The sequence below is a fragment of the Schizophyllum commune genome (assembly GCF_000143185.2).
Source record: "Schizophyllum commune H4-8 unplaced genomic scaffold SCHCOscaffold_10, whole genome shotgun sequence".
NCBI classification, from domain to species: domain Eukaryota; kingdom Fungi; phylum Basidiomycota; class Agaricomycetes; order Agaricales; family Schizophyllaceae; genus Schizophyllum; species Schizophyllum commune.
In genome coordinates, this window is record NW_026089547.1 from 1,387,224 (window position 1) to 1,404,672 (window position 17,449).

Sequence of the window (17,449 nt, forward strand, 5' to 3'; positions counted from 1 at the left end):
TTTCCAGGATTTTGCTCATTCTGCTTCCAGGCATATTCCCCTAGACATCGCGAAGGGCATCGCTCACAGCGAGCTCGATCCGGAGATGCATCTCCCCGTGAAGAATGTCTACCCAAAGTTCGTCCCACAACCACTCAAGACCCTTGACCACAACATCGTCGAGAAGTCGAGCATCAGCAAGGGAAAGGGCAAGGCTATCGCGCCTCCAAAGAGTGCCACCCCAAAGTCGGGTGGCATTCTGAACTTTTTTGGTACGTTGGTTGACTTCTTCGGTACACCCCCTCCCCTTCCTGCCGCGGTACGCATCCCTCCCCTTCCCAGCGCAGTATACGACCCGACCCGACCCTGGCAGTACACGCCCCTCCCCTTCCCGGCACGATACACACCCCTCCCCTTCCCGCTGCGGTACATGTGAAATGAGGGTGCCTGCGTTCGTGCGGCGGCGCTTGGAAGCGTGGAAGAGTGGAAAGAGGGGGGGAGCGAAGGGTAAGGAGGAAGGGAGGAAGGGGCAGGGGGGAGAGCGAAGATGGAGGAAGGGGAGGAGGAAGGGAGAGCGGAGGGGAGAGCGGCACCTCTCGTCGACCAGCGTCGAGGTGGGCACGAGGCAGGGGGCAAATCCCGCGCAGCAAGGCGCGGCATTCGAGGCTTTTGCTTGTCGTCATCGATGGGGGTGCAGGGCGGGTCATGCAGCGCGGGTGTGAAGGACAACGAGTGCCTCGCGAGGCGAAGGTGGGGAGGGGAGGGGGAGGTTGCGCGCGAGGACAAGGACAAGGGGGAAGGGGCGGTGCCTGCCTGCGTGCACAGAAAGGGGAGGATGCATCTCGTGCGTCGTCGTAGTACATCGTAGACAGAACCCTTTGTATCATGTACATATGCAATGTAGCTCGTTGTCCCTTCCCCTTGAGTGTGGTGTCCCCCTGCCCTTCGAGCGTGGGGTCTCCCTAGCCTACGTGCGAATGAGACGGGGAGAAGCGAGAGTGAGAAAAGTCGGTAAGGGAGGTACTATGGGGGAGCAACTCGAAAATGCGCGACGAATGAAAAATTGGTACGCACGAAGGGAACGAGAAGGAAAAGACGTGCGATGAAGCGGCATCACGAGATGAGATGGTAAGTAAAGAAGAGGTGGGAAGGAGAGAAAGGACGAGATGGGGTGATGGGCGAGGGCAGTTGCACGCGAAGCGCAGGCAACGACGCTCGAAAGGGAGGTGAGTAGGCTAAGGAAGGGGAGGGGAAGGCGAGAAAAGCAAAGGACTCAATGATACGCCTGTCGGCCGAAAAACGCGGAAAACATACATAAACAGGCGATTACCTAGTCGCATTAGTCTGGATTGTATGGGCGGATTCGTATATACTGCATCGACGTCGTGACTGTACAACGGGCGCGTCGAGGGTATTTTATGGCACAGAAACACAAGGAGATTACGCTTCCTAACCATCAATCGAACTGTTGTGCGGTCTTACCCACCTGCAACGACTGACCAGGGATAGCAGCGAGCTCTTCGGCGCCGGATCACGAGTCTGAGCGTCGTCGATGACATTCTGCGAGTCTTCTGGCTGGCCCTACTTAATCAAGTAGCTGCGCTCCTTGCGCCACAAGCCTTCAGTCGGTTTGCCTACTGCTTCAAGAACATACTTCATTGTTGGGGCTCGGACAGGTCTACTTGTCGCTCGCCGTCATGCGGAGACACGCAGAGCACCGCTCAAGCGGAACTCGAACCATCAGCGTGACTGCACGTGACTTCGGGTCCGAGACCGGAACTTCGGGTCCGAGCTCGTGATCTCGGACATTGCCGAGTTGAACTCCGGACCAAGTGTCGGCGCCGCCAAATGCTGCGCACACCTCGGCAAGGACATCGTTCACCGCGTTTCAACCGTCTAGACTGCGTCCTCCTCACCGGACAGGCCTCTGAGCCTGCGTCGAGTCAGAGGAGACCGGTGGAACCCAAGCAGGCACTGCCCTTGGTAAACATCAAACCGTGTGGAGATTGCGCCCAGCCAAGCTGCGCAGGAGGATACCCAACCAGTCAGCCGCTCTACCGCCAGGAACCGGAGTATTTGCGCGATTATTTGGACAAGAGAACGCATGGAAAGGCGCTATTGTTGGATTTTGACTCGGAGATAGGGTTTGTGTGTTACCGCTCGGTCTAGATGGCCGAGACGACGCGTTTCCGTTATATACCGCGCCCTACATACGATTCAGGGGGCCCGGAGGTCGCCCCCAAGCGTCCCCCTTGCTGCCTCTGGCAGGGGTTCCACAACCTACCACCTACTATACACCAATAAACCCCTCATGCTGTCAGCATGTTGTACATCATAAAACTAGGACTTCTAAGTGCCTGATAAGCCGTGAAGATTCCAACTGAAACCTGGGAATGCTTGTGTGAATTCTGAGGTGCCTCTTGCACGCTTGAAGTCTCGCATCAGTCCAGCTCGTCTGTGAGCCGCCAATAAGGCGCAGGGTACCCCTAGCAATACAAATCAAGCGGACTCGCTCGCTCCTTGGACGAAGCTATGAAGCTAGACGCACGTTGCTGTCGTGGTTGTTGGTGTTGGGTGGTGTGGTTCGTCTAAGCAGACTGTACCGTGCGTCTTTCGAGGAGCATACGGATCCCATCATCAAAGGAAAGGGGGAGGAGGAAGGCGAGGCGAGTGAGGACTAATGTAACGTGACCGTTACTGGTCACGTTCCTCGACTATATAAGGCAGGCTTTGTCCTGTTGTAGATACCACCTTTGTACCCTACGTCCATCTGCTATACACTCACGGCTGTCATCTGTCACCTCGTCTGAGCCCCCGCCTTTCAGTGAAGGAAGGCTAGCGCCCCCTTACACTTTTTTTTTGACATTTGACGGTTCGAACTCGCTCTACACGCTATCAACACGCGCTCGGCGTCGCTCATCACCGCCATCACTGATCTCGGCCTCGGCACACTCGCCCACTCGCCCACCCCCACCTCGGCTCAACTCGCCTTTGCCGGTTCTCGCTGTAAGCCCTCGACAAGCTGAGGCCTGCTCGACTCACCTTCGTCGTCGCCGCCGCTATGTCGCCGAGGAGAAGGATGAATCGGGAGGACTCGGAGGGCTCGCCCAACAGCTTGCCCACGATGGATTCGGGCGTCACACGCGCGCGGCATGCCTCCCACTGCCCTCGCCCACGCTCGCCGTCTCGCATGACGTGCTGGAGCTCGTGCTCGACTCCGCGCGCGCACCCGCCAACCCGCCGTTTCTGCCCCCGCTTAAGCCCTCGTCAGAGGCCCGCGCGAGCTGCTCAAGATGCGGCGCGTTTGATCGTTCCCCATCCGCTCCCCGCCTTGACCGCCACCTCTGCCTAGTGCGCCGCCCACTTCGTCCTGGCCCCATCACTCCCTCCGCACGCGTCTGCGTCGCCCGCGCATGAATGCGCGTCCTCGCTCAAGCTCCCGCCCGAGGCCCGCGCGCGACACTCAAGATGCTACATTTCCGATCCTCGCCTGCCATTTCGGCGCCCGCTCTGCGTCTGCCTCGCGCGTCGCTCACGTACCCCTGCCCTCCGCGTCTTCCCAACTGCCGCCGCCTCCAGTCGCTGGCGCGCCGCTGCGCATTCTCGCGCGCGGGCGCTTGCTGACTAATCCGGCCCCGCGGCCCGGCCTTCCGCTCGCGCTGTTCCGTCCGACTCTCGACGAGTCGGCGTCGCCCGCTCGAGCTGCCTACAGTATATTTCGCCTATCAACACCGCATGCCCTCTAATTTCGGCTACGCCTTGACGTCCTCGCCAATTCTCCGTCTGTCTGGTACCTCGTCCTCAACTACACTTGCCGTCGCCATATTTTGCTCGCCATCGAACTGCCATTTTCTCGGTTGCTCGTCTCGTTGCCTCGTCTCGCCTCGCCTTGCCTCGCTCGCTCGGTACTTCGGTGTTCTTGTTTATATGGCCTTGGTTCTTGTTTTTTTCGGACACTGGTGCTTGATTTTCGAGGGGTTGGGCGGGTGTAACGTGACCGTTACTGGTCACGTTCCTCAACTATATAAGGCAGGCTTTGTCCTGTTGTAGATACCACCTTTGTACCCTACGTCCATCTGCTATACACTCACGGCCGTCATCTGTCACCTCGTCTGAGCCCCCGCCTTTCAGTGAAGGAAGGCTAGCGCCCCCTTACAACTAAAGGGGGAGGGACAGAACAAGATACGACTGGGGAATGGGAGGGAGATGCTCACGAAGGCAAAGGGGATGCTCATGAAGGGAGGGGGCGAAGGTGAGCCCAGATCTACTCACCTACCGCACGAAACGGCCAATTTCACGCCTTCGCGCATCGATTGGGGTTTTGAGGTCTTCGTGCGCGGCGCAAAGTCTTTGAGGTTGGAAGGGGTTATTCACACTCGAAATGCACGCGAAGATCGTGATATTGCAGGTAGGGGAGATCAAACTATACCTAATGAACCCCTCCTTCGCACTTAAGCCCAGTCGGTGCCCTTCGCCTCGCCCCTCAACGCCCCCTCGTGCCCTTCGCACCAGATCCCATTCCCCTTGCGTGAAGGTGAATCTCACCCGCAACAAGCCTCCCCACCCCCAACTCAGCGACACTGCACCCCTCCACCGCCGTGCGCACCCTTCAGACAACCCGCGCGCACCCAGCGGCGGGTTGAAGGGACCCCCTTCCCGTACTCGCACCCTTCCCCCTTACATCCTGCACCCGCGCGACAGAAGAAGGCACACCTTCGGTGCGCTTACCTCCACAAAATCACTCTCCGCGTGCTTGAGACGGTGCTCCCTTAGGTCGACGAGGGGGGCTGGGTCAGCCTACCCCCTCTCCATGTCGGTAAGCGCCCCATCCGCCCACGCCACGCACCCCCCTCTTGCACTCCTCCCCCAGGCCCTTCTCCTCATCGACCCAACAAGACCCCTCCCGCGAAAATGGCGGCGCACCCTTCCGGGCGTAGGTGCGGAAGTTGGGGGCAATGTCAATTTCAATGGCGCGCACACGATCTCTGCCAATTTGTGAGCAAATTCCGCACCTCGCGCTCGAACTGGCACCTTTCCGCGCAGGAAAACGGCCCCCTCCCCCACTCGAGGCACCCCTCATCTTCTGGCGCACCTCCCTCGACCCGTGCCACACCCCCTACCTGGCTCCCCCGACCTGTCTCATTGACTTGAAAGGCCCCCCTTCCCTGCGTACCTCCCCTTCTCATCCCCCCTCCACCGAAACCACACTCGCACAAAAAAGCGCACCTTTTCTCAAGGTGCGAGTACCCCCGCCCCCACGCCTACCCACCGAAATTGGAGGCGCCGTCGATTTTGACGGCGCGTGGACAAATCTGCGTATTTGTTAGCGCATCTGAGAAGCACCCCTCCCGGGAGATGGGCCACTCACCGGAAGAAGGCCAGCGAGAACAAACCATCCACGAGGGAAGCAGCTCCAGAAGGCTCCTCCACCCCTCCCCCACCCCCTTGCGGACATTTTTGCGCTGCATTAGCACCCCCTTCCCCTCGCCAAAGGCGCGCAACGTTGCACCCCCGTTGCCCGAGTGCAAAAAAGTGTTAACAAGTATGTTTCTAGAAGGTTGTCAGCGTCGGGTAGATAGGTCAGCGAAGGTGCAGTTGACAAAGGGGGAGGGGGTAGGGAGGTGAAGAGTAAGGGGGAGATAGAAGTAGACCTGGATAGGTCGCACATGAGCTACAAAATCACGGTGAGGCGATGTAGTGATAAGTAAAAGGAGGGAGGGGCAGCGGTAGGTACTGCCACTGAAGGGAACGAGGCCGACGAGCGCAAAGGTAACAGTAGAATGATTAGTAAAGCGACGAAATCGTGGGTAGGGGGACAAGCCTCAGGGGAGGGAGGGATACACGGAATCAGCGAGGTGGGGGAAGTCAAGGGGGAGGGACTGTTAAGCGATGAGATAAGGTGGGAGTCGGTGAATAGTGATTGGTCGGTAAGTAATTAGCGATGGGTCAGTAGTGAAATAGTGATGGGGGTCGTTCAGGTCGAAAATGAGGAGGGGGGACGTGTTGCTCGACTAGATCGCGCGGTGCGTGGGTCCTCAGAGTCCGCCGGCGTGTCGCGCAGGCTTCGACGTTGACGAGCACGCGTCATCGTCGCATATACGCGTCGAGGTCGTCGCGTCGGATGACGGTGAGCGTCGGTTGAGCGGGGTCGTCCGAGGGCCGTCGAGTCGACGTTGGTCTTCGCGTGCAGCGTCGCGCTCGCTGGCCTCGTCGAGCGCGTGGGGCGCGGACATCACAGGTCGACGTCGCCATTGCTGTACACGATGAGCAGGTGAGGGACGGAAAAAGGACGGAGCTCACCTCGATCGCTGCCCGGCCGTGCCCAACACGGCGCGCTCGTCTTCTGCCGCCCGCCGTCTGCCCCTCTGCGCGCACAGGCCGTGCTCGACGTCGTGGACGAGCGCAAGCAAGCTCTGCGGGGGAGAGGCGGCGCGGAGGAAGCAAGGGGAAGAAGACGTTGGAGGTTGACATTGACAGGCGCCCACAAGAACCAACTCACGTCATATGTGGGCGCGAATGGGCGCGAATGTAAGCCCGACGCAGTCCGGGAGCGCATAGATGGCTTGGGAGGGCATACGAGAACCGAGGCCGCTTGGATCAGTCTCTGTAGGAGGAATCAGCACGACGAGGTAAGAGCTCAACGAATGAATAAGAATAGAAAGGTGGAGAGCTGCCATGAAGCCCGTCGGGAATGTGGTATCACAAAGAGACACTCACCGTAGGGCAGAACCAGATCACTAGGGCGAGTAACCGGTGCTAGCAGAGAGCACGTCGCCGTAGTAGTGGTGGGCCGGCGTGCCCGTGGGTCTGAGTAGAAAGCGAAATTAGTAGAGCAGCTGATTGCGTTGCGTGAGCTAGACTTACCAGGAATAAAACCTGCGCTTGCGGCATCGACAGTAGGCGTCAAAAGCGCTAAGCGTAGCAAATCAGCGAAAGTAATGAAGCATTGATGAGGCTCACCCATTGTAGACAGTAGCCGAGGTGATAGACGAATCTGGAAAGCGTGGTCAGCATAGGATCGAGGGTTAGAGCAAAAGAGAGAACGTACAAGAACGTGAAGGGATGAGCGAAAGATAGGCGGGCTACGAGTGAAGGCGCTTGAGAGAGGCGGAGGGAGGAAGGAGGTCAGGCAGGTTGATGTCGCTACTGACCTCCATGCCCGCCTTCTATACTCAGTCCGCCTCACGTCCTCCGTCTTCCCCCGACCTGGGCTCCTCGGCGAGCGCTCCCATCGCCCATTCCACGCATCCTAGATCCATTTAAATGTACGTTAGCGGCAACCGATTAGCTCGCCGCAGTCGAAACCGAAGTTTGCGCGCGCCAGGGCGGAAGATTGAGGTGTAGTCCTCCCCGGGGGCGGCGTACGTTCTGCCAGTCTTGCGTAGTGATGAGCACCCGTAACCTGTCGGAAACACGTACCAGATGACCTCCGCAGTCAGGGGGTGGCGTTCATGAGCGGCCGAGACGGAAATGCGAGAGCTGCCTGCTGAACTTTTGGGGGTGCGTTATTCAGCGCAAAGGACGTCTCCTTCGGCACCTGGACGGCGCAGCACTCGCCAGGGAGCAGCAAAGCAGTGAGAGAACACATAGAAATTGACTGGTCATGCGTCACAGAGCCGAGGAGCCCGCGAAAAAAGCCACGAAATTCGAGGTGGTGGTCGAGTTGTGCGCGATCAGGCTGTTGCTCCATTGGGAAGGCCTTGAACTACTAGAAAGTGCGCGCGCTGAAGGCGCGCGTCATTCTGCGTCGCCTCCGTCCTTCCCAACTGTGCCGACCCCCGGAAACTTTACCGACTATACTTCCGCTCTCGAAGTCACGTTCTTCCGAGGAATCTATGCAAGATACAATGCTGTTACTTGATATGATATGAGCTATTGAGCTCGCAGAGAATCGCCCTCGAGAGCGCGCGCATCGCGCCCGCTGTCACCGCACCACGTCAGAAATAAGATTCGGCGTGTAGTCCGCGGGCGAGGAGAAGTCGCCATACAACGCGACACCGTTCGCGCGCGCGTACGGACCTGGCGATGCACCGCGCGCTTCGAGAATCGGGGAAGCAGCGCGTATCTCGTGTGCAGTCATCTTTGGCGTAGAGGGGAATTGGCGAGTGAGATCATGCATCGTCACGCTAGTCGTCGACGTAGTCGATACCTGACGTGGACTTGCGGGTGGCGCGTTGAAGGGGTTCGAGGCTGAGGTATCGGCGATGGGGCCCTGCGAGCCTAGCGTGCCTGTAGTACGCCTCGGCGACAGGTTCGGCGGGGTCGTTGCTGCTATCGGACGTGCAGAAGCCGGGGCAGGGCTTGAGGAGACCGGGGAACCGCCCATAAGAGGAACAGGTTTGTACGAGGAGGGAGTGAAGGGCGCAGGTGCCCTGATCGTGTCACCTCCAGCCTTGAGATGCGAGAGCGCCGCCTCCGTGCCGCTCTTCAACGCGGACAGCGCGGGGTCGTTGTCGTGACTCGACGTGCTCGCGGGCCACCCGCCATCCTTCCCTTTCTTCGCCGCTTTCATCTCCTCCTTCTCGCGCACCTTCTGCTCGCGCTCGCGCGCCTTTGCCTCCTCCTTCTCACGCGCACGCGTCTCCTCGATCACGTTCTGCGCCGGGGTGAGCTCCTTCGTCGGCATCAGCTTGCTCTTCGCGGCGGCCCACCACGACATTGTCGTATGATCGGCTTTCTGGGCGGTGCGATGGGCGGGGGTCTGGGATTGCTCAGCACGGCAAAACACGCAGCGGGCACCACTCACGATAATTCTGCGCACCGTGCTGCTCCTAGCTGATCCTCCGCCGATGGGGGGAGGTGGTCGTGGCGCCGCTGTGCGTGTGCGCACCTTCGACGTGCATCCTCTCGCGCTTCTGGATCTCGGTCTCGATCTGCTCCTCGCGTATGCAGATGCGCGATGCTGTCGTTGTGCTCCGCTCGAAGTCGGACTCGGGGGTTCTTCAAGCCCACTTCGTGGTCGCGGATGGCCTCCTGCGCGAGCATGTTGAGATCCTTCTGTACCCGCACGCAAACCTCAGCCTCCTACGCATCGTCCGGCTCAATCAGCGGATCCATGCAAGGCTGCAAGACGTGAGGGGATGAGGTGGGCTACGTCCGATAAGAGGGAGGAAGGGGGATGGGGATGGGATGCGGGAGTGGAAAGCGAGGCCCCTGGCTTATTGGGGGTGAGGTCTATGCAGGGTGTCGGACAGGAAGCACTGCAGGTACATAGTAGTTAGTTAGGTCAACAGTGCGGTGTGTTCACGCACCTGCACCCCCTCCGTTGACTCGATGGCAATTGCCATCGCCATGTTTTCGTCAACATGTGCGACCCGATCACGGGCGAGCGCCTCAACGGCGGCTTGTCCGAAGCGTCAAGAAGGAGTAGGATTGTAGAGGGAGCGGGGGGACGAGGTGAGCGGCGGGGTGGTGGTCGAGCGCGACGAACGCGAGGAAAAGACGTACTGATTGCAGCGCGTCGGCGCTGTCCGGCCCGAGCTGCCGAGCAACGTGACACGTGTCGTGGCAGTGGCGTCTAGAGTCGCACCCTGACGCACAAGATGTTTGTCGGCTAACGCGAGAAGGAGAAGGAGGTCTGGAGGTTGTTGGCGTATAGCAAAATTGGAGGGAGCTGTAGGCGCGCAGGGACGGGGGATGACCGAAAACACGTGAGACGGACAGGTCGGCCGAATCGGATCAATTCCCGTTCACCCGAAAGTGGTTCTGAAAAATCTCCGCAAACGATACCGCAAGAAACGGTGAGATAGTAACTTTGAGTCACTACCCCACCAATGGTGTCGGCGCGCGTGACTAGTTATCACACGCTGTGACCAAGTGTGACAAGCGCGTCGCTGGGCCCTCGTCGCCTTCCTTTCCCCCATAAAAGACTCTCATGGCTCAGCTGAAATCTAGAAAGCGCGAAGATGTATACCGGCACTCTATCTGACTCAGTGCGGCCTTCAGCGCAGAGCATAATAGACAGAGCCCCATTGCGTGACCGTATACCGTATACGGCCGGTCCGGTCCCGTACCCGTACCGTTGCTCCCTCCTACCCTCCACCATACGGTACGGGTATGCTACGGATGCGACCGTCGCGCCCCGTACCCGTAAATCCCGTACCCGTAAAACGGACGGTGCGCATCCCTAGTGCAGGACTAGTCGTGCTGATTCGGATTCAAGAGGGAGGTAATTCGGACTCAAGAAGCAAGTGTGGCTTGCTCGACGCGTGCAAACAATACATAAATCATCGATAAATATGCGAATAAGACATGCTTCGACGACGTTCAATCGCTCAACAGCTCGGTTCTAGTCACAAGCAGCTCAGTTGGTGACGCAGGTGAGGACGCCGCTGCCGTCCTTGTGGCAGACTGCGAAATGCTGGTCAGACATGGCTGGATTGCGCTGCAGACGCGGGGACTCACCGCCCTCGGCTGTGCCGTCGGCGCTCTTGAAGGCGCAGTCGTGACCCTCGCCGTAGTGGTTGCTGCCGTTGCAGGCATCGACTGCGAAGAAGTAAGTGTCTGGACACGAGGCCAACGAACGAGCGCTGCTCACCAGGGTTGTCAGCGAGCAGAGTCGCAGCGGACGCCTGACCGAAGAAGACGGCGAAGGCGGCGACGATGGCGACGGCGAGCTTGTACATGTTATTGGGTGTGGGCGAAGGTGAGTGTTTGTTGGGGCTGAGTTGTGAAGGTAGTTGGCTGATGAAGATGGAGGGCAGCGTCGAGGGCTTATATACCTCAAATTCCGCCGTCTACCCGGGGTGGACTTTGGCTCTGTGACGATGGGGTGCCCCTTTGAGAGGAGCGCTGCTACTCTGCATGAGCGCTTCAGTCTGCATCGAACGTCGGACCTCTAGTCGTGGAGCAGAAGTGTATGCTAACCTTGCGGGCAAACCGCTCAGCGAGACTAGGGTGAGGCATTACTCATTCAAGGTAGCCACCCGTCGCTCACTGGTGAGGTTAAGTCGCTCGTTTTGAGACGTTGGATAGCTTTTCCGATCCATCAAGTTGCTCGTTTTACCCTTCCGGTTGCTCGTTTGAGGCGTCTGGTGAACGATTCGTGGAGCCTTCAATTGGCTGCGGACGCGAGAAGGTGGATAGTCTCTGCGTCGTAGCGGTCATGGGCGTTGCAATGACACGGTTATCGTCATTCAGTATGTAGATGAGGAGATCATCCCCGGCACTGCTTCGCCCCCAATTGTCCACGGTGACAGGATTGACCACCGTTTCAGGGATTGAATTGGTGGCAGCGTAGGTCAAGGGCGTTCATCGAGATCATAGCTCACTGCCTACTAGGGCACGACACGACGAAGAGACACATACATTCCTGCCGAAGTTGAGCGGCTACGTCCAGCATATATTCCTCTTGAGTCTTATCAACAACCGCTCTAGCGCAGGATGTCAATTTCACTGTCAGTGTTCTCGCCATTCTTCAGTCAAGATAAAGATACCCAAGGCGGCAGCGCTCCTCTCAATCGTGCCCACTTCCTGCGATCACCATGATAATGACCCAACGTCGACTCCACTTCACTGATGGTTTCATTACAGTCTATTCAGCGCGCAAGTCGGGCCGTCGACTTGTTATCTCCCTTCTTCTGGAGTACATGCGAGAGCTGGGTGCGTTGTTGCAGAGGCTGAAGGGGAAATATTTGCCTTGCGAGCAGCATCGCGGTGAACATTGAGTGAGCAACCCGTCCGTTTGCTGTCTTCTGTCTAGCTGAGCTTGCACACTACAGGCGTTGCACGCGGGAAGAAGACATGCTTGTTTCTGTGTAGCGTCACCCCCTTGGTGACTGTTCTTGTTCTTGACTTCCATAATTCGCAGGCTACCTCTCGCCCCCGTCTCCGCCATCCTACTGATTCTCTTAGTTGCTTACACAAGGTCGCCTCAGCACATCGTTCTCCATCTTCGTCTGCTCATCTCCCAACGCAGCCAAGATAAGTCGAAGGGACACTTGCGTATTCGAATCCATTGCAGGCAACAACCTCCTGGCGCATCAACTACCGACGTTTTTCAGGCCATACATATTGAGTCTCGATAAAAATGCGAATAATACATGCGTTGACGTCCAACCACCCTGACGCTCAGTTCGGGACGCAGGTGAGAACACCGCTGCCATCCTTGTGGCAGACTGGGAGGCTCCATCAGCTCTTCTTCGCCGAAGGTGAGTGGACTTGTACTTACCACCCTCGGCCGTGCCGTCGGCGCTCTTGAAGGCGCAGTCATGGCCCTCGCCGTAGTGGTTGCTGCCGTTGCAGGCGTCGACTGCGAGAAGGTGAGCGCCCGTCGAGGTTATGAAGCGCGAACTCAGCTCACCAGGGTTGTCAGCGAGCAGGGTAGCGGCGGACGCCTGGCCGAAGAAGACGGCGAAGGCGGCGACGATGGCGACAGCGAACTTGTACATGTTGGTGGATGAAAGAGACGACGAGACGTTGTTTGGTTGTTGGTGTGGTGGGAGAGGGCTGATGAGGACAGAAGGCGCTGGCGCACCCGGTATTTATACCTTTCCTCTGCCAAGGACCTTATGCGTTGAAGTCCAGCAACCTACCCTCACCACCTCTGTCGTGGGCCAGGCAGTGTATGTGAGTCTATAGCCCGCAACTCACGCTCCACTCGCCCAATGTCGGCACCAGCCCTCGAAACGCCACGCGTGACATCAACCGTGACGCGCTCCTCTCGAAATGATACTGCGAACTGATTCCCGATTGCAGACTCATCCCCGCCAGTCGCGACCTCTGTGTCACATCTGCGGGCACAGAACTTGGGCTCCACAGCATGGGCGACAATGAGTAGGTCGTTCGGGTCGTGTTGGTAGGGCGCTGAACAGACTATACCGAAACCATCAGTCAAGTGGAGTTGACGCTGGGTAATTTTGGTGATCGCAGGAAATGGGCGCTGTCGAGGCGAGCGACGCCGCCTTGGAGTTGGCGTCGTGCACGGTCTAGTGGCCAGGGAGCAGCAGGTAACATCAGTAGGGGTGAGCATATATCGCTCATATCGATAGCGATGATACTCACCACTTCGCCAGCCTGCTCGTATTCTGCAGAGATACGCGTAGGCCTCGTCGCGCGAATCATACGATGTGAGTTACGATCTCGATAGAAGGCTCAACCTATGCTGCTACCTATTCAATCCATGAAACGGTGGTCAATTCTGTCCGCCTCTACGGGTGGGGGCCAAGCAGTGCCGCGGATGATCTCCTCGCCTATGCTGACCGCCTCGATACAACGGCCATGACCGCTTCGACGAATAGACTATCCACCCTCTCGCATCCGCAGCCGATCGAGGGCTCCACGAAATGTTCACAAGATGCCTCAAACAAGCAACCCATCGCGTCCAAGAAGTGACTGAACGTCGCAAGACGGGCGGCCTAACCTCACCAGTCAGCGACAGGTGGCTCAATGAATGGACAGCGCATCACCCTAATTCTCCTCGCCGTCTTGCCCGCAAAGGCAGCATACATTTCGACTCCACGACGAGAGGTGCAACGTTCGATGCAGAGACAACGCGCTCCTCCTCAGTGGCAGAGCATCGTCACAGAGCCTAAGTCCAGCCCGGATAGACGGCGAATTTGGGGGTATATAAGCCAGCGACGCTGGCTTTTCTCCTCATCAGCCAACCGCCTCTCCCACCACACCAACAACCAAGCAATCTTTCTTCGCCTCTTCCACCCAACAACATGTACAAGTTCGCCGTCGCCATCGTCGCTGCTTTCGCCGTCTTCTTCGGCCAGGCGTCCGCCGCGACTCTGCTCGCTGACAACCCTGGTGAGCTGATCTTGCTCCTCTGAACCGCGATGAATACTCACCCTTAGCAGTCGACGCCTGCAACGGCAGCAACCACTATGGCGAGGGCCACGACTGCGCCTTCAAGAGCGCCGACGGCACTGCTGAGGGCGGTGAGTACTTCTTTCTGCAGCGCACTCCACGCATGTCTAACCAACAATTCGCAGTCTGCCACAAGGACGGCAGCGGTGTCCTCACCTGCGTCACCAACCAAGCGACTCTCACCAACCGAACGAGGCAGGAGGGAATATCTTTATGTGGCGAGCGGCGTCGTGTTATCTTATTGTAAATTATCCACGGCTCTGCCGCGCATCGAATGATTTTATCTCTGCTGCACACGATATTAGGCGCTCTCTCGTCGTCGAGAGTTCCCGAACAGTATGTAGACTAGAACAGACTTCGACAAAGAAGTTGCCTCACGGGGATGCGCATAAATGGAGATGGCTGGAATGCTTCCGGCCTTCCCACCCAAGTCGTTGGCACTGTCAAACGGTGAATAACAGGTTGAGCCCGTTGCCTATGCACGGGAGCTTTACTGAAGGAAACAACGGGCAGGAGGGCACTGTTCTGTCAACTCCTGCGAGTTCTCTGCGCAAAACATCAATCAATGTTTCTGAGCCATGCACCGCCACACCAGATTGAACGTTCATGTCCTCGGGATCATTATCATACTTTCCTCGAATCGTAAGATATTCGACGTTGGAAGAAGAGCCACGAAGTTAACCTTTGAATCACCAGTCATAGGATTTCCGAGCGCGTGATGCAACATACAGTACTCGTATCTTAGGATGCGTCCGGAAGCTTGCCAGTGCGAGACACGACGCGGTCTTGACTTTGCATGGTCATCGGTAACGCGGGTTTCAGACTTGTTGTGAGAAGTCGAAGGAGACGAGGACATTGCTGACGCGCGAGCCTTGCCTTGCGCCTCCTTGCGTTCACTTCGCAGCGGCAAACACGCATCTGCAGTCAGTCGCCCCTTTCACATCGAGCCTCGCCTTCTCCGCTCTGAATCCCACATGGAGTACGCACCTCTTCGCATAATACGGCGTCCGTTGAAGGAAGCACACGCAGGGAGATAATCACTGGGTAAAATCGCCAGTATCATTGCCCAATTGACGCAGGGGTCATCATCAGCCGCGGCGTTGGAGCATCGCGGCGGGACGAGTGGGCGTTGGAGCCAGCGACTCGGGGTGGCGTTGGAGCCGGGCGGCCCTCGACGCGAGTGGGCGGTAGCAAGCTTCCCGTATAGGGAGCAGCCACGAACCCTGGTCGAGGGGAGCGAGAGGGTGTGGGTGGCGTTGGAGCCAACGACGGTCGGGCGGCGCAGTTGGATGCGCGCCCGCGACGGCATGTTGGAGCCAGCCTCGATGAGGGTAGGAGGGGAAGAGTCCGTGGATGGAGGTATTACAGGTGTATGCTACAACGGCTCTTATGGGTATGGCCGATTTTTGGTGTGGTTATCTTTTCCAGTGGTAGGGTTAGAATAGCCAGGGGCCTAAGAGGGATAGGTGTTAGCCCCGGAGCGAAGGAAGAGGAGGTAGGTAGGCTGAGACGAAGTGAAGGAGCTGAACCTACCAGTGGACGGCTCCGGCTTGATGTTCAGACAGCTCTGGTGAATGAGGTTGAGCGCCTTGACCGCATCGCGCGCCTCGATGACGCAGGAGATGTTGATCTCGCTCGCGCCCTGGCTGATCATCTCGATGTTCACATTGCCCTGCGCCAAAGTCGTGAACATCCGCCCCGCAATGCCGACCATATTGCGCATCTGCTTCCCGACGAGGGACAGGATGGCCATATCGCGGTGCGCCGACACCGTCCCGCTCTTCCTGAGCTCGGTGACGAGCCGGTCGAGCAGCTTCGGCGCGAGCGAGTCCTCAATCGCCATACTGACGTGCACCTCGCTCGTGCTGATGAGGTCGACGACGACGCCGAAGCGGTCGAGCGTGCCGAAGATGCCCGCGAGGAAGCCGTGGCTCACGCTCTTCCGGTTCGAGTTCACGTTCAGCACGACGATCTTCTCCTTGATCGTCACCGCCGTCGGCATCTTCCGGTGGTGGTGCGCCTCCGCCATGAGCGACAAGTTCTCGAGCATCGACAGCGATGCGGGCTCGGGCACCGTCCCGCCCGTCTCGGTCTCCTGGATCGCGTCCGCGTCGGGGTCAGGGAAGATGACTGTGCCACCACCGCGCGGATTATCGACGTTCTTTATGCGGATGGGGATCTTGCGCCGGATGACCTGCTCCATCGTGAACGGGTGCACGACCTCGCTGCCGTAGTAGGTCAGCTCGGCGGCCTCGTCGGGCGAGATGATGGAGAGCAGGCGCGCGGTGGGCACTTTGCGCGGGTCGGCGGTGAAGATGCCGTCGACCTCCTTCCAGATCTGCAGCTCGGACGCTTCGAGGCCAACCGCGAGGAGGGCGGAGAGGAGGTCGGTGTACCCACGACCAACTTGGTGCAATAGGGAGCCAGGTACTGGACCGAAGAAGCCTGCAGACGTAGCATGAGAATGAGAGCATTGTACAAAATAGCAAGCTCCGTACCGGTCACCACTGGCACACGGGAGCCACATTGCTGGATGCGCTCGCCGAGAGCGACCGATAGGCGATCGTAAAAGCTCTGATCTAATGAGCCCGGATTCGCGGAATCGCTGTCGTCTTCCTGAGGTACGACGTCGTCTAATGATACGTATTCTGCGTCTATACCCTGCGTAAAAACCGGATTAGGAGGCGGGCTTGACCAAGGATGGCGCAAGAGCGTTACCTGATCACGTAGTACTGCTGTCATGATTTTACACGCTAGCCGTTCGCCCAGACCGACTATGGTGTCTCTTGACCGCGGGGAGACCTCGTCGATGATCTGGACAGGCATTGAGCTAGATTCAGCGTGGAGCAGGAGAAGCACGCGTACCTGAGCAGCAGACAGATAGTGCAATAGCCAGTCGCAGTCGCGCTCGATCTCGTCCTCTAATTGTCTCCGGATGTCTAGGTCCTGCACGGACTCTCTCGCGGCCTTGAGGTGCTCTTGTCGGATGAGGTCGGCGGTGGCGTGGAAGTCGGGCGGAGGGGGTGTCATGGGTGTGAAGCCACCGAAGGAGGTAGAGGGAGATCCGTCTCTTGCGTTGGAGCCATTGCGGCTGCGCGGGCTTGAGGGAGGGGAACCGGATTGTGGGGGCGTAGTAGAAGAACCAAAGACACTCTTGGTGACAGGGGTCATGATGCCCGGAGTGTCGATGCTGCCATTGCGCTTGGGACTCGCAGGACCGCGCCGAAGTGCTTCAGATGCTGCCCTGAGTAGCAGACTGGTCGTGCCAAGAGCTTTGGTCGAGCCCGAACGCGCTGAACACACGACGGCGACCTTATTGTCGTCCACATAGTTTCTGCAGGCTCGTTAGCGAATTTGTCGCGTCCTAAGGCACAAGTACGCACGCAACGATCTCCTGCGCGATCTTCACTGGAAACTTGCCAACGCTCGTCCCCCCGAACTTCTGTACCAGCCATTTAGCTGAGGGATCGATGCTGTTCTGATGGAGATTCGGGGGTGTCCGTGGTGCGGACGAGGACGCCGAGGAGGAGCGCGAAGACGTCGGGGTGACCATGGCAGGAGGAAAGAAGGGTAAAATACAAAACCAAGGAAAGGAACACAGAAATGTTATGAGCGCATAAGAGGAGATGACTTGGTGAGGGAAAGTCCAGTCAAATCA

The 17,449-nt window shown here is 58.2% G+C and overlaps 11 protein-coding genes across 11 annotated transcripts; 6 read left to right on the plus strand and 5 right to left on the minus strand.

Moving 5' to 3' along the window:
* Window positions 1-3,197: 3,197 nt before the first annotated feature.
* On the plus strand, window positions 3,198-4,017 carry SCHCODRAFT_02637324 (uncharacterized protein). Its single transcript, XM_050345962.1, has one exon. The coding sequence runs from the start codon at window positions 3,397-3,399 to the stop codon at window positions 3,601-3,603; it is 207 nt and encodes a 68-aa protein (XP_050198569.1). The 5' UTR covers window positions 3,198-3,396; the 3' UTR covers window positions 3,604-4,017.
* Window positions 3,418-4,085, plus strand: SCHCODRAFT_01359435 (uncharacterized protein). Its single transcript, XM_050341493.1, has one exon. It carries the CDS (start codon window positions 3,715-3,717, stop codon window positions 4,027-4,029), a length of 315 nt encoding a protein of 104 aa, XP_050198570.1. The 5' UTR covers window positions 3,418-3,714; the 3' UTR covers window positions 4,030-4,085.
* Window positions 4,086-4,280: 195 nt separating this feature from the next.
* Window positions 4,281-5,299, plus strand: SCHCODRAFT_02059558 (uncharacterized protein). Its single transcript, XM_050341646.1, has one exon. The coding sequence runs from the start codon at window positions 4,361-4,363 to the stop codon at window positions 4,976-4,978; it is 618 nt and encodes a 205-aa protein (XP_050198571.1). The 5' UTR covers window positions 4,281-4,360; the 3' UTR covers window positions 4,979-5,299.
* Window position 5,300: 1 nt separating this feature from the next.
* Window positions 5,301-5,834, plus strand: SCHCODRAFT_02059559 (uncharacterized protein). Its single transcript, XM_050341647.1, has one exon. It carries the CDS (start codon window positions 5,335-5,337, stop codon window positions 5,602-5,604), a length of 270 nt encoding a protein of 89 aa, XP_050198572.1. The 5' UTR covers window positions 5,301-5,334; the 3' UTR covers window positions 5,605-5,834.
* On the minus strand, window positions 5,835-6,584 carry SCHCODRAFT_02059560 (uncharacterized protein). Its single transcript, XM_050341648.1, has one exon. The coding sequence runs from the start codon at window positions 6,448-6,450 to the stop codon at window positions 6,064-6,066; it is 387 nt and encodes a 128-aa protein (XP_050198573.1). The 5' UTR covers window positions 6,451-6,584; the 3' UTR covers window positions 5,835-6,063.
* A 1,143-nt stretch (window positions 6,585-7,727) lies between these two features.
* SCHCODRAFT_02637333 (uncharacterized protein) lies at window positions 7,728-8,705 on the minus strand. The gene has a single exon (XM_050345963.1). It carries the CDS (start codon window positions 8,636-8,638, stop codon window positions 7,904-7,906), a length of 735 nt encoding a protein of 244 aa, XP_050198574.1. The 5' UTR covers window positions 8,639-8,705; the 3' UTR covers window positions 7,728-7,903.
* A 1,143-nt stretch (window positions 8,706-9,848) lies between these two features.
* SCHCODRAFT_02637334 (uncharacterized protein) lies at window positions 9,849-10,195 on the plus strand. The gene has a single exon (XM_050345964.1). The coding sequence runs from the start codon at window positions 9,885-9,887 to the stop codon at window positions 10,107-10,109; it is 225 nt and encodes a 74-aa protein (XP_050198575.1). The 5' UTR covers window positions 9,849-9,884; the 3' UTR covers window positions 10,110-10,195.
* An 87-nt stretch (window positions 10,196-10,282) lies between these two features.
* Window positions 10,283-10,604, minus strand: SCHCODRAFT_02588029 (uncharacterized protein; the record flags this gene model as incomplete). The annotated part of the gene is made up of 3 exons (XM_003028568.2): window positions 10,283-10,329; window positions 10,384-10,464; window positions 10,517-10,604. 3 exons carry the CDS (start codon window positions 10,602-10,604, stop codon window positions 10,283-10,285), a joined length of 216 nt encoding a protein of 71 aa, XP_003028614.1.
* A 1,199-nt stretch (window positions 10,605-11,803) lies between these two features.
* SCHCODRAFT_02751715 (uncharacterized protein) lies at window positions 11,804-12,617 on the minus strand. The gene is made up of 4 exons (XM_003028567.3): window positions 12,281-12,617; window positions 12,149-12,229; window positions 11,892-12,095; window positions 11,804-11,841 (listed from the first exon to the last, which is right to left on the minus strand). The coding sequence occupies exons 1-3, from the start codon at window positions 12,366-12,368 to the stop codon at window positions 12,049-12,051; spliced, it is 216 nt and encodes a 71-aa protein (XP_003028613.1). The 5' UTR covers window positions 12,369-12,617; the 3' UTR covers window positions 11,804-11,841; window positions 11,892-12,048.
* Window positions 12,618-13,643: 1,026 nt separating this feature from the next.
* Window positions 13,644-14,038, plus strand: SCHCODRAFT_02671224 (uncharacterized protein; the record flags this gene model as incomplete). Its single annotated transcript, XM_003028867.2, has 3 exons — window positions 13,644-13,731; window positions 13,779-13,862; window positions 13,917-14,038. The coding sequence occupies 3 exons, from the start codon at window positions 13,644-13,646 to the stop codon at window positions 14,036-14,038; spliced, it is 294 nt and encodes a 97-aa protein (XP_003028913.1).
* A 791-nt stretch (window positions 14,039-14,829) lies between these two features.
* On the minus strand, window positions 14,830-17,419 carry SCHCODRAFT_01215796 (aspartate kinase). The gene is made up of 6 exons (XM_050341266.1): window positions 17,175-17,419; window positions 16,657-17,125; window positions 16,510-16,605; window positions 16,290-16,452; window positions 15,325-16,236; window positions 14,830-15,244 (listed from the first exon to the last, which is right to left on the minus strand). The coding sequence occupies exons 1-6, from the start codon at window positions 17,342-17,344 to the stop codon at window positions 15,228-15,230; spliced, it is 1,827 nt and encodes a 608-aa protein (XP_050198576.1). The 5' UTR covers window positions 17,345-17,419; the 3' UTR covers window positions 14,830-15,227.
* Between the last annotated feature and the right edge of the window lie 30 nt (window positions 17,420-17,449).

What these genes read in the sequence shown, in the direction of transcription:
- SCHCODRAFT_02637324 (XM_050345962.1), top strand. Translation starts at nt 3,397, where the DNA reads ATGCGCGTCCTCGCTCAAGCTCCCGCCCGAGGCCCGCGCGCGACACTC.
- SCHCODRAFT_01359435 (XM_050341493.1), top strand. Translation starts at nt 3,715, where the DNA reads ATGCCCTCTAATTTCGGCTACGCCTTGACGTCCTCGCCAATTCTCCGT.
- SCHCODRAFT_02059558 (XM_050341646.1), top strand. Translation starts at nt 4,361, where the DNA reads ATGCACGCGAAGATCGTGATATTGCAGGTAGGGGAGATCAAACTATAC.
- SCHCODRAFT_02059559 (XM_050341647.1), top strand. Translation starts at nt 5,335, where the DNA reads ATGGGCCACTCACCGGAAGAAGGCCAGCGAGAACAAACCATCCACGAG.
- SCHCODRAFT_02059560 (XM_050341648.1), bottom strand. Translation starts at nt 6,450, where the DNA reads ATGTCAACCTCCAACGTCTTCTTCCCCTTGCTTCCTCCGCGCCGCCTC.
- SCHCODRAFT_02637333 (XM_050345963.1), bottom strand. Translation starts at nt 8,638, where the DNA reads ATGTCGTGGTGGGCCGCCGCGAAGAGCAAGCTGATGCCGACGAAGGAG.
- SCHCODRAFT_02637334 (XM_050345964.1), top strand. Translation starts at nt 9,885, where the DNA reads ATGTATACCGGCACTCTATCTGACTCAGTGCGGCCTTCAGCGCAGAGC.
- SCHCODRAFT_02751715 (XM_003028567.3), bottom strand. Translation starts at nt 12,368, where the DNA reads ATGTACAAGTTCGCTGTCGCCATCGTCGCCGCCTTCGCCGTCTTCTTC. An exon ending in CCTGCTCGCTGACAACCCTG is followed by an intron (nt 12,230 to 12,280) that starts GTGAGCTGAGTT and finishes ACCTTCTCGCAG; the next exon opens with TCGACGCCTGCAACGGCAGC. An exon ending in CGACGGCACGGCCGAGGGTG is followed by an intron (nt 12,096 to 12,148) that starts GTAAGTACAAGT and finishes GGAGCCTCCCAG; the next exon opens with TCTGCCACAAGGATGGCAGC.
- SCHCODRAFT_01215796 (XM_050341266.1), bottom strand. Translation starts at nt 17,344, where the DNA reads ATGGTCACCCCGACGTCTTCGCGCTCCTCCTCGGCGTCCTCGTCCGCA. An exon ending in ATCGCGCAGGAGATCGTTGC is followed by an intron (nt 17,126 to 17,174) that starts GTGCGTACTTGT and finishes ACGAGCCTGCAG; the next exon opens with AAACTATGTGGACGACAATA. An exon ending in ACTATCTGTCTGCTGCTCAG is followed by an intron (nt 16,606 to 16,656) that starts GTACGCGTGCTT and finishes ATGCCTGTCCAG; the next exon opens with ATCATCGACGAGGTCTCCCC.